The sequence below is a fragment of the Tupaia chinensis genome, unplaced genomic scaffold (genome assembly GCF_000334495.1).
Source record: "Tupaia chinensis unplaced genomic scaffold, TupChi_1.0 Scaffold000014_1, whole genome shotgun sequence".
In the NCBI taxonomy this organism is placed as follows: Eukaryota; Metazoa; Chordata; class Mammalia; order Scandentia; family Tupaiidae; genus Tupaia; species Tupaia belangeri.
This window is the reverse complement of record NW_006159444.1, coordinates 6,896,521-6,907,526: the sequence shown is the minus strand read 5'-3', so window position 1 is coordinate 6,907,526 and position 11,006 is coordinate 6,896,521. Positions and strand designations below refer to the sequence as shown.

Here is an 11,006-nt window from a genome sequence, read left to right as displayed (position 1 = left end):
TTTTAAGCCACCCGGTCCGGGACGCGAATCGCGATTGACTACGTGGGAGTCCAGCGACATTACGCTAACTGCTGGTTCCCTCAAAAATCTAAAATTTTTTCATGCAGCATTTTAAATGTTGTGCTTTTTATAGTACCTCAGATTATCTAGGCAGATTATCTAGCCATTATACTAGACAGATTACCTAGTCTGGAGTACAGAAAACCGGAAAGCTGTCACCAACATTGAAGTCTATATTCTACTTGAATTGGACACTTCATGGCTAACTTTCTGCTCTGACACACACTACCATAAGCAGCCATGTGTCTGTGCTCTTTGGAACCTGTTTGGAACCTGGAGCTAGGAGTGGGATGCTGTGTGGTGGATGAACATGTCATCTTCTGTACGGGACATCGTCGAGTTATGTCAAAGAACTGACCCAACTTCCACTCTTACTAACAATGTGAGGAGCCTCCCTTATTCCTTTTTCTGTCCACCACTTGCTATAGGTACATTTTTAAATTATTGAATTAATAGGCCAGAATGTCTCATTGTGCTTTAAATTTGTTATCTTGATAATTTGAGATATGTTGAATCTTTTCATGTGCCTAGTCACTGTGAATTTCTTTTAGTCTTTGCAAACATTTTAGGAGAAATAGATGCTTTCTTATTTTTGTTAGGAGTTCTCTGTGGGATCAGCAGATGACATAATGGTTATGTCACTGAACTCCCATGTGGCTAATCATAGTTCTAGTCCCAGACCCAGCAGCTTGAAACTCATGCTGGGCATGTGTGCATACATGTTTAAAATCCCGAAAGGAGAATGGAAGAGAAGGGATTGTGGCATGGCCATCCCTCCTGAGGGGTGATTTCTTGCTTTCTGTCTTTGTCTAGCAAGCACATGTGCCCTATAGAAAAAAAAAATCTCATAAAAAGAGTTCTCGGCATATTCTAGGTATTAATCTTTTTGTGAAGGAATAAAATGACTTTTTAGAATATGGGACCAGGGGCTGGCAAATGCCGTAGTGGTTGGGGCTTTGGACTTGCACATGGCTGACTGCAGTTCAAATTGCTGACCTGGCAGCTTGAAACTCACACCCAGCCTGTGTGAAAGTGTGCCCAAAATCCCAAGAGGAAAGTGAAGGAGAAAGAATTGCAGCATGGCCATCCCCCCTTGGAGGGGTGATTTCTCACTTTCTCTGTCTTTCTTGTGTCTTGGTAGAGCACACACAAACTACACCAAAAATTAAAAAAAAAAAAAAAAGAATATGCGACCAGCCCCATATCACAGTGGTTAAGTACTATTCAGAGGAAGTTGGATTCCATGCAGCCATCCAGGGTTCTAGTTCCTGCCCCAGTGGCTTGAACTCTGGATGTAGGTGTACATGTCCAGGAACTTGATGGGATGAAGAATTGGAATAAAAGATTGTGGCCTATAGGGTCATTTGAGGGGAGTCCTTTCTCTCTCTCTCTGTGTCTTTCTTCCTCTTCTGGATGCATACATGCCCTCTGGCATAATAAGAAAAAGAAAATGTCAAAACAACCAACATTTATTTAAAAAAAATAAAGAGGCTGTGCTGTAAAGACTTCTCGATCTTCTAACATTTTTTATATCACTTTACAAACATATTTTAAAAAATTTTTAAATTGTTTTAGATTTTTGCTATAGGGCACATTTGCACAACAGAGATGGAGAAATGGAAAGTGAGAAATCAGCACCCGGAAGGATGGCCAAGCCACAATCCCATGTGAATACTCCCCTCTAGATTTTGGGCATTCATGCACACACCCCAGGACATGTCTTTCAAGCTGTGAGGTATGGGACTCAAACCACTGAGACAGGTCATGTAGAATCCAGCACCTTCACCACCATGCCGCTTGCTGGCCCCAGTCGTACATCTTACTGTGGTATGATTTGATATAAGTGTTTATTACATAATGATCGAATCAAGGTAGTTAGCATATCTATCATCTCATGCGTTTGCATTTTTGTGTGATAATAGTCAAAACCCTCTCTTCTAGCTGGCTGGATATGAGTCACCCTAGTGTTGACTGTAATCACCCACTGAGGACAGACAAAGATGGAGTGAGTTGTCCTGCCTCCACCTTTTTTTTTTCTTCTATTCAGACTCTCAGCGACAAGAAGATACCAGCCCACCTTGGTGAGGGAGGACCTCCTTCATTCAATCTATACATGCAGTACTAGTCTCTTCTGGAAATGCCCTCAGACACACCCGGGAATAGCGTTTTATCGGCTCTCTGGACATCCTTAGCTAGTCTGGTTGACACACAGAGTTAACCACCGCATGGATGATTAAACAAAACTTCAGACTATGTTTCTTTTGGACAATTAAAATCTTTATTTAAATAGTATTCCTTCAGGAAAAAAACATTACTTCAGTAAATAATGAATATATTGTTGCTCTTTACAGACAGTTAAGCTTATAAGCAGAACACAAAAAGAAGCCCTGAAGTTCTGAAGGTTAATATATTTTTTTTTTTTGCTATAGGGCGTGTGTGCTCACCAGAAAGACAGAGAGAGAGAGACTGAGAGATAGAAAGTGAGAAATTACCCCCCAGGGGGGATGGCCACGCCACAATCCCTTCTCCTCCATTCTCCTCTCGGGATCTTGGGCATGCACGCACACATGCCCGGCATGGGTTTAAGCCACCGGGTCTGGGACTCAAATCACAGTCGACTATGTAGGAGTTCAGCAACATAGCCATTATGCTAACTGCTGGTCCCAAGGTTAATATATTTACAAGCAGTATCATTAGTCATGGTCATGGTCCAGAGAAATAGCTGATTATCTACAACCAAAGCAGAAATTTGTTTCATTGTTGAGATGTCTCATTCAAGTCATTAAAAGTTTAGGTCCTTGAGCAGGAGTGTGGTGAAGTAAAATGCAACATTCTGCAAGGCAGATTCGCGTTGTCCGTCCATGTCCAGGACCTCCCTGAGTATGCTGGGCACGTGTGCACACATGGTCCAGGCTGGCTGACACTGGGGGTGGACTGCTGTGTCGAGGCCCTATAAGAGGTGCTGTATCTCTGTCTCTATCTTTCTCTAGTTCATGTTTGACTTATTTCCTGATGGAATAAATATAAACTTTTTAAAAAATATATCAGTGCAGGAATTCCATGAGTGAGCACCAAGAGAAAATGGCATGACATGTTAGGAAGAAAGTGCTGACTAGATTAATCCACAGGTCATAAAGTGCGTGAGGTATTAGATCTACAGTACTCTTGGGGCTGGCAGGAGGCCTCTGGATATGCCAAGTCTGAGGTGCTGGTGGTCTAGAGAAAAATAGCACGTGCTGGTCCAGCAGCAAACCAATAGGAAGAGTTGATCCACTTGATCACACTTTTAGGAGCTCTTGAGGCATCTTCAATCTTTAGAAAATAAATAAATGTCAGTCCAAGTGTCTGAGGAAATCTAGGCCAGTGCTCCTAGGGTTACCCCATGGTGACCACTCCCCATCTCAGAGCCTGCTCTCACTAAGGGCCATGGATTCCCCTGACCCCACAACTGCCCCTGTACTCTGTGGCCATTTGTCCCCTCCTATCCCATGTCACAGTCAGCCCAGACCCTGCTGCAGATTGAGGTGGTTCAGGACTGAAGCTGCTCACGAGGGGTCCACTCCCTCCTGATGCCCCCTTTGATAGGAGGGCCTGAGGACCAGGTAGCTCCATCCAAAGAGGAGTCTGGAACTTGGTTCCTCAGACCTTTGGTAGGATGGCTGCCAAACATCCTCCTGTCCTTCCCTGTCAGATTCTGCTCCCCTGGGAGACATGCCCATAGTTCTGAGTGTGACCGTCCCTGCCTGCCCCACCCATCCTGGTCAGCTCAGCTGGGACCATCGGACTCCAGCAGCAGCCTAGCCTCACAGGTCTCCAGAACAGCTCTGCTGGAGCCAGGGCTCAGTTGGCTCAGGACCTGAAGTCTGCAGGAGGCTGACTGCCAGGGCTTGGTCCAGGTCTAAGCCTGGGTTCCCAGGGGTCCAGGGAGGACTGAGAGAGGACTGCATCCCTACAACCTCTTCCTGGACAGTCTTTCTTGTTACCTCTGTCTTATCTGCTGTGACCCAGGCTCCTCTTGATGGGAAGGCAGCCCTGAACACCGGCATTTTTGCTCAGGTGTGCAAAGCCCTGCCCAGCTCCTTCTTCCTAGGATTGGAGCCAGGCCATTTTCTCTCAGCATCCCGAAAGGAATTCCCTCCCCTGGACACATCGTCTGAACTAACGGTCCTGGGCCTCCCCACATCTGAGCTCAGGCCACGTCTGTGTTCCTAAAGTCTCCATCCACTCTCCTTGTGTGCCCTTCTGGAAGAGAGACCCTGCTCTGTAACAGGCCTGACCTGCATCCTCTTCAGTGTCAACAGGCCCACCCCTGGGTAGGCCCTGTCCTCTCCCTGGTCTGTGACAGTGAGGATCTGCCAGAACTCAGGGCTGAGCTTGCCCAGGGTGTCGCCACGAAGTGACACACGCTCTAATTCACCTGGTCTCACCGCCAGGGTATCTGGTCCAGTCAAGGGGAAGGAGGGACTTTGGGAATTCACTCTCTGTCCTCACCCCTCTGTCCCTGGCTTCCCCCCACACCCTGAGTTCTACCCACTGTACCTGTCAGTCTAAAAGATCCAGAAGATACAAAGTAGGACAGAGATGGTGAGGCTCACAGGGAAGCTCCAGGGTCTAGCCCCGTTGGCTGTGGCATGGGCGTGGGCTGTGTCTGGGGCCGTGGTTGGTGGTGCTGAAAAGGAAACACAGGAGTGACAGCCCTTGTCCAGCCCTAGGTCTGAGGATTTGCTGCCTCAGCTCCTGCTGCCCCAGGCGTCCAGCAATGCAGTTTCTACCCTCTGTATGTGACAGCTGCGGTGACAGATCCTGGGGCAGGTGGGCAGACAGGGGATGGACCCTGACCTCAGGTGTCTGATGCAATGGCTGAGGGAAGCTAGGGTGACCACGTGCACACTCTCACCTCCCCCACCGCGCCCGCCACTGTGGCAGTAGAGGAAGTGAAGGAAAGGTCTCAGGAGGTGGCATTTCAGGTTGGTCTGTATGTGCCACCAGTTGGGTGTCATTCTCAAACACATATGCATACACACACACCTGTGCACACACTGCACACACATACCCTTGCGTGCGTGCGCACACACACACACTCCCATGCATGTGCACACACTCCCCAAACAAGCACGTGGGAGGCAGGTAGGTCCCATCTCAGCAGAGCTACCCCTTCCCATCTTCTCTGGTACCTGTCGGCTCCAGCACCTCCTCCCAGCACTTCAAAAACTCCTCCAGCCAGCTCCCGCCGTCTCCCAGTGAGACCTTCTCTAAGAACATGGCCATCTCCCTGTCGTTCTCCCACTGCTCTTTCATCCCTCCGGCAGTGTGGTGAACCGCTGTCCACATTCTTTTCTCCGGGTCAAAGAGGAGGAACGTCTGTCCATCAAAGCTGAACTGCCAGGCCCCAGTGGTGTGTCCGCTGGCATCACACTTACAAGACATCCTGGCCTGCAGGGGGAGAGACCCTGCCCCATCGGAAAGACATCAGCCTCTGGGATCGACAAAGCCTTTGCCCACCTCTTCCCTCCTATCTGCTGGCCCTGTGTGTCCTTCACACCCTGCCCTGTGGCTGGCCTCCTGGGGAGACCAACTTCCAATTTCCCTTTCTTCATAATGACAAGAAATGCCTTGAACCTACCACAGTATCTGCATTCCCCAGCTCCAATCATTCTCAACTTACCTCTGTTCCCATCATCCTCCAGTTTAATGTCAGGCAGTCGCTCCTTGAATATCTCCCCAGCGTCTCTCAGCATAATCACCTGATCTTCCCAGGCACGTGTGCCATTCACCTTCTTCCCCAGGGGACTGATGGGTTTGACCTTGCTGCCACAGTCATAGGAAAGGAAAACCTTCCAATCCACCTGGCCTTGAACTTCACACCACCCTTGTCCAGGTCTGGGACTGGGAATGAGGGTGAAGTCATAGCAAAGAGCGTGAGTGTCTGGGAAAAAGGGAAGAGAGGGTTAGGGTGGGGAGAGGATGGACTCATAGACACAGACTGCAATTCTGTCAAGGAAGGTAATCAATCAATCTCTTTTGAAGGCTTGAGTGACAGATCAAGGAATGTTACTCCTGTCAAGGCAATACTGTATTAAGAAAATAAATTAGGAGGCATCTCACTATCCAACTTTAAAGTATATTACAAAGCAATGATAATCAAAAAAGCATGGTACTGGCACAAAAATGGATACATAGACCACTGAAACACAATAGAAAATCCAGAAATAAAGCCCAAATTATAGTCAGCTGATCTTCGATTAAGGGTATAAGACAATGCAGTATTGGAGCCTGCAGGTGGCTTGGTGGTTAAGGTACTGGACTCCCACATGGCCAATGGCAGTTTGAGTCCTGAATCAAGTGGCTTTCTCTCTCTCTCTCTCTTTCTCTATCTCACCTGGTAGCTATCATCAGGAGCTGGGCTCCTCATCCAGCAGGTCATCAGCTCACTGGGACCAGCACTCACAGGACAGACATGATCATCCTGGAATAGGCATAGGCAGGGCCACAGGGACAAAAGAAGCAGCACAATCAGGTGGCCCTTATCCCCAGGATGCCAGGATGGCAGCACCATCTCACTTTCAGCTCACATCTGTGGCTCAGGGAGTGTCCTTTATAGCCGTGGACCAAGGAATCCACTGGACAGCAAGGGAGGGGAGCAGTAGGCCCCAACAATAGTCATAACTCACACCCCGTCACCTCCACTGCACCCAGAGCCACAGGCAGGACAGGACCCACTTTAGACTCATTAAACAGATGGCTGAGGCATCACTTGAAGAACCCTGGGGTATGGGGCTCTGGTAGCCAGGGCACTGAAGATACCCTAATCTGGGGCTGGTAAACCAGGGCAGGCCAAAGTTGGTCTCCCATTGGATTCCAGATCTTGGCTGGCCGATTTTCCAAGGGCAGAACTGTGTAGTTGATGCAGAGACAGGTATCCAGTGGCCTACAGTATGAAAGATGTTTGTGCTCTGCCATTTATAGAAAGTACTTATCTGGTGCAGCAGTTAATGACCATTGATAAGGAGCCAGATTCCAGCCCTTCTGGTTTAGAAAGAGGCCAGGTGATGTGGACGGGTGCCCCAAACCCTGAGCTGATGGCAAACGGAGGAGAAACACGGTGGTGTGACCACACTCCACTGAGGGGGCATATCTCTGCTTGTCTCACTTTTGTAAACACACTCTCTGGAAATTTAAAAAAAGAGAGAGAGAGAGAGAATTAAAATATCCTTGATTCTTGACTGTTAAATATGACTATTCTAGGGACCAGTAGATGGCATAATGGCTATATCAGTGAACTCCCATGTAGTCCATAGTCCATCACGGTTCAAGTCCTGGACCCAGTGGCTTAAACTGACGCAGGGTGTGTGTGTGTGCATGCCCAAGATCCCGAGTGAAGAATGGAGGAGAAGGGATTGCGATGTGGCCATCCCCCCCCCCGGGGGGGGCTGATTTCTTGCTTTCTGTCTCTCTGTCTCTTTGGTGAGCACACACATGCTATAGCAAAAAACCTCTCCAAAAAAATAAATATATGACTATTCTATATGATGCTGTCTCCCAAGAGGGTAGAGCAGCTGACCTAGGAGCTAAGTGTGGAAGCAGCCCCAGGCATCATCCCAGGGCCAGCCTGGGAAAAGAGGCTGCCTCCCTCCTACTTTGGGTCTTAGATGAGGTTGGGGTGTGTTCCTAGGTGTGTCCTCCAGCAGGGGTGAGTTGGCAAAGGTGTGGTTAGCTCTAATTTATGTTTGTTTCTGTAGAGAGATTTTTCCCATACACGTGGGCTCACTAGGGAGACAGAGACAGAAAGCGAGAAATCACCCCTCGGAGGGGATGGCCTGGCTGCAATCCCAGGATTCGGGGCATGCATGCTCGCATGCTCGCATGCCCTTCGGGAGTTTCAGGTGTGTGGGCCCAGGACGTAGTAACAGCCTTAATCCACCTCCTCGTCTCCTAAGAGCCTCACCTCTACAGCTGCTGCAATGGCATTCAATTTCAACGTGAGTTTTGGTGGAGAACATGCGAACCATGGCACTTGTCAAATAACTGTATTCAATAAAAACAGGACTGCCAAAATTCAGACATGCATGAATAAAGGTTGCATGCATCTCCTCACTAACTAAAAAGTCCTTTCCTGGGCCAGCCCATGATGGAGGTTGAGGTGGCTAGACCCCACATGGCCAACTGCATGGTTGGCATCCTGAACCCAGCGGCTTAAGAAACACACCGGAAACGGGCGTGTATGTACCCAAAATCCCCAAAGAGGGAGAGATGAAAGAGAAGGGATTATGATATGATCGCTCCCCATAAGGGGATGCTTTCTCATTTTCTCTCTCTGGCATGCATTCTGTGCCCTCTGGCCAACCCCCCTAACCCCCCTCCCCCCAAAAAAAGGAACAGAATGCTTTCTAGCATAGAGTAAAGGTAAGACGAGTTGTGGAAAATGGTATTTATGAATGTGAATGCAGAGCGCATAATTAACTGCAAAGCCAGAGGCTGCAGCCGTGAACTGTATGTGAATTCTTTCTTTTCTACCTCCCCCACTTCATTTAATGACTTTCATTTTTGGTTGTTAACATTTTAAGTTTCAGGAGGGAGTATTCCTGAATCGACATCACCCAAAGATAGTACAACAAATAATATGGACATTTGTGTGACTCATACTGGGGGCACCATATAGACCTCCACATAAAGTCCTCCCAGACAAAAGACAGGAGTGGCCACTGAGGGCAAAGGAGGGGACTGTCCTGGATGTCCTCTGTTTGTCCCTCTGACTGACCCCCACTCTCTTCCCTTCTGTGTACCTTGAGGCTCTCAGAGCTACGTCCCCCAGTGTCCTTTGAACATCTGGCTGGGTTTTATCAAGGGGAGGCACCAGTAGTAGCTGAGAAACCGGAAGTGGAGAAGCGTCAAGTATGGATCCCCCTTACCCCTCCCTGGCAGTTGGGCCGTGGCTGCACGCCCTGCTGGAGGCCAGGACTGCTCTCCAGTGAGTCAGGGCTGTAGCTGCCACTCACCCCGTGCACTGCCTGCTCCTCCCTGCTCAGGACAGCTCCAAGGCTGCTCCTCATTCACATCTCTGGAGCCTGCCCACGCCCTGTGGCCAGTCCCGCCAGTCATCACCCGCTCTGCTATTCCTTTCCAGCTAATACATTTCTATTACCGCAGATTCCCTTTAATGGAGAGGCAAATGTTCAAGAGGAAAAGAAATTTATTTTTAAATGGTCTCCAAATGGACATTTTCGATTATAATATAAGAGAAAACATAAATTCTAAAACTACACTCATAAGAGGAAAAATACTTGTACAAATCACTAAAACTTTTTAGACTCTCATTAACAAGATGTGACCAGCTTCCTATCTACAGAGTCTCTGAGCTTAGTCCCTTTTTAGGCGTTATGAAGTCATGTCATAAAAACCAATCAGCATGGGACCAGCAATTGGCATACTGGCTATCTCACTGGACTCCCATGTAGTTGACCATGGTTCGAGTCCCGGGCCCAGTGGCTTAAACTCATGCTGTGCCCAAGATCCCAAGAGAATGGAGGAGAAGGGATTGCGACATGACTATACCCCCCCGGGGGGGGCTGATTTCTTGCTTTCTGTCTCTCTGTCTCTTTGGTGAGCACACACATGCTATAGCAAAAAACCTCTCCAAAAAAATAAATATATGACTATTCTATATGATGCTGTCTCCCAAGAGGGTAGAGCAGCTGACCTAGGAGCTAAGTGTGGAAGCAGCCCCAGGCATCATCCCAGGGCCAGCCTGGGAAAAGAGGCTGCCTCCCTCCTACTTTGGGTCTTAGATGAGGTTGGGGTGTGTTCCTAGGTGTGTCCTCCAGCAGGGGTGAGTTGGCAAAGGTGTGGTTAGCTCTAATTTATGTTTGTTTCTGTAGAGAGATTTTTCCCATACACGTGGGCTCACTAGGGAGACAGAGACAGAAAGCGAGAAATCACCCCTCGGAGGGGATGGCCTGGCTGCAATCCCAGGATTCGGGGCATGCATGCTCGCATGCTCGCATGCCCTTCGGGAGTTTCAGGTGTGTGGGCCCAGGACGCTAACTCCCATAGGCCATGTAACTATTGCACCACCTGCTGGTCCAGGTTGCATCTAGCTTGTGAGTGATTAAGTCCTGGAAGGTCCTGTACTGCACACAGCAGGTGTGAAGCAGGGTCACAGGATGTGAGCTGGGCGGTGGACCGGGTGGTGGCCCGCAGACCTGGAGGGGACTATGAGATGTGGACGGAGGGCCCTGGGGAGGCTCTTGAAGCAGCTGCTGGCAAAGTGCAAAGGAAGCTCAAGGATAAGGAGCAGTGGGGAAGGTGGAGGGCCTGTGAGGCAGTTCGCTTGCAGGGCAGGGCATGGCAGGGCAGGCCAGTGTCTCTGCGAGGTCGCGGCCCTACTTGCACTCCCACACCTACCCGGTCCTGACCAAGTCCTAAATCAGGTTGTGGAGCCCCTGGGGTATTGAGGGGATGTGAGTAAGCCACCGGGGCCCGGAATCTGTGGGACGGGTAGGTGCGGGGAGGGAGGACAAGGGGAGGCCGGTCAGGACCGGATAAATGATGGGAAGGGGCCGGAGGCTGGTGGGGTGTGCAGGGGACCGAGTGTGAGGGAAACGAGGCTGGAGACGAATGGGGGACAGGGAGAGAGCGCGTGGGGTACGGAGCACTGGGGATGGGCGACAGGGTGCATCGCCTGCTAGGTGCCCGGGGCCGGACCAACGCGGTGCGCGGCCGGCAGGGACCAGAGCTGGCGGGGACCAGAGCTGGCGGGGACCAGGGCCGCAGGAGGCTGAACTGGCGAGGGGACGGGGAGCGGGGCCGCACAGCGCCCGGGCGCAGGGTAGTGACGGGTCTTGCACCCGGCGGAGCAAGGCCTGGCGGGAGTGGTGCGGCCGTACTAGCGCCGGAGCCGGGGCCGGCGCCCGGGCGGGGGGAGGTCCGGGGGCGGGGCGGGGGCCCGG

General features: G+C 50.1%; 1 protein-coding gene across 1 annotated transcript in view; it reads right to left on the bottom strand.

Annotated features, from left to right (window-relative positions):
• Positions 1–2,668: 2,668 nt before the first annotated feature.
• Positions 2,669–11,006, bottom strand: part of LOC102488440 (UL16-binding protein 6-like) — an 8,750-nt gene continuing 412 nt past the window's right edge. The window contains exons 2-5 of the mRNA XM_006140039.3: positions 5,726–5,986; positions 5,235–5,510; positions 4,600–4,729; positions 2,669–3,372 (exon numbers count right to left, since the gene is read on the bottom strand). Of these exons, the coding sequence (XP_006140101.1) occupies positions 4,608–4,729; positions 5,235–5,510; positions 5,726–5,986 (659 nt within the window). The 3' untranslated portion in view covers positions 2,669–3,372; positions 4,600–4,607. The remainder of the gene's footprint in view (positions 3,373–4,599; positions 4,730–5,234; positions 5,511–5,725; positions 5,987–11,006) is intronic.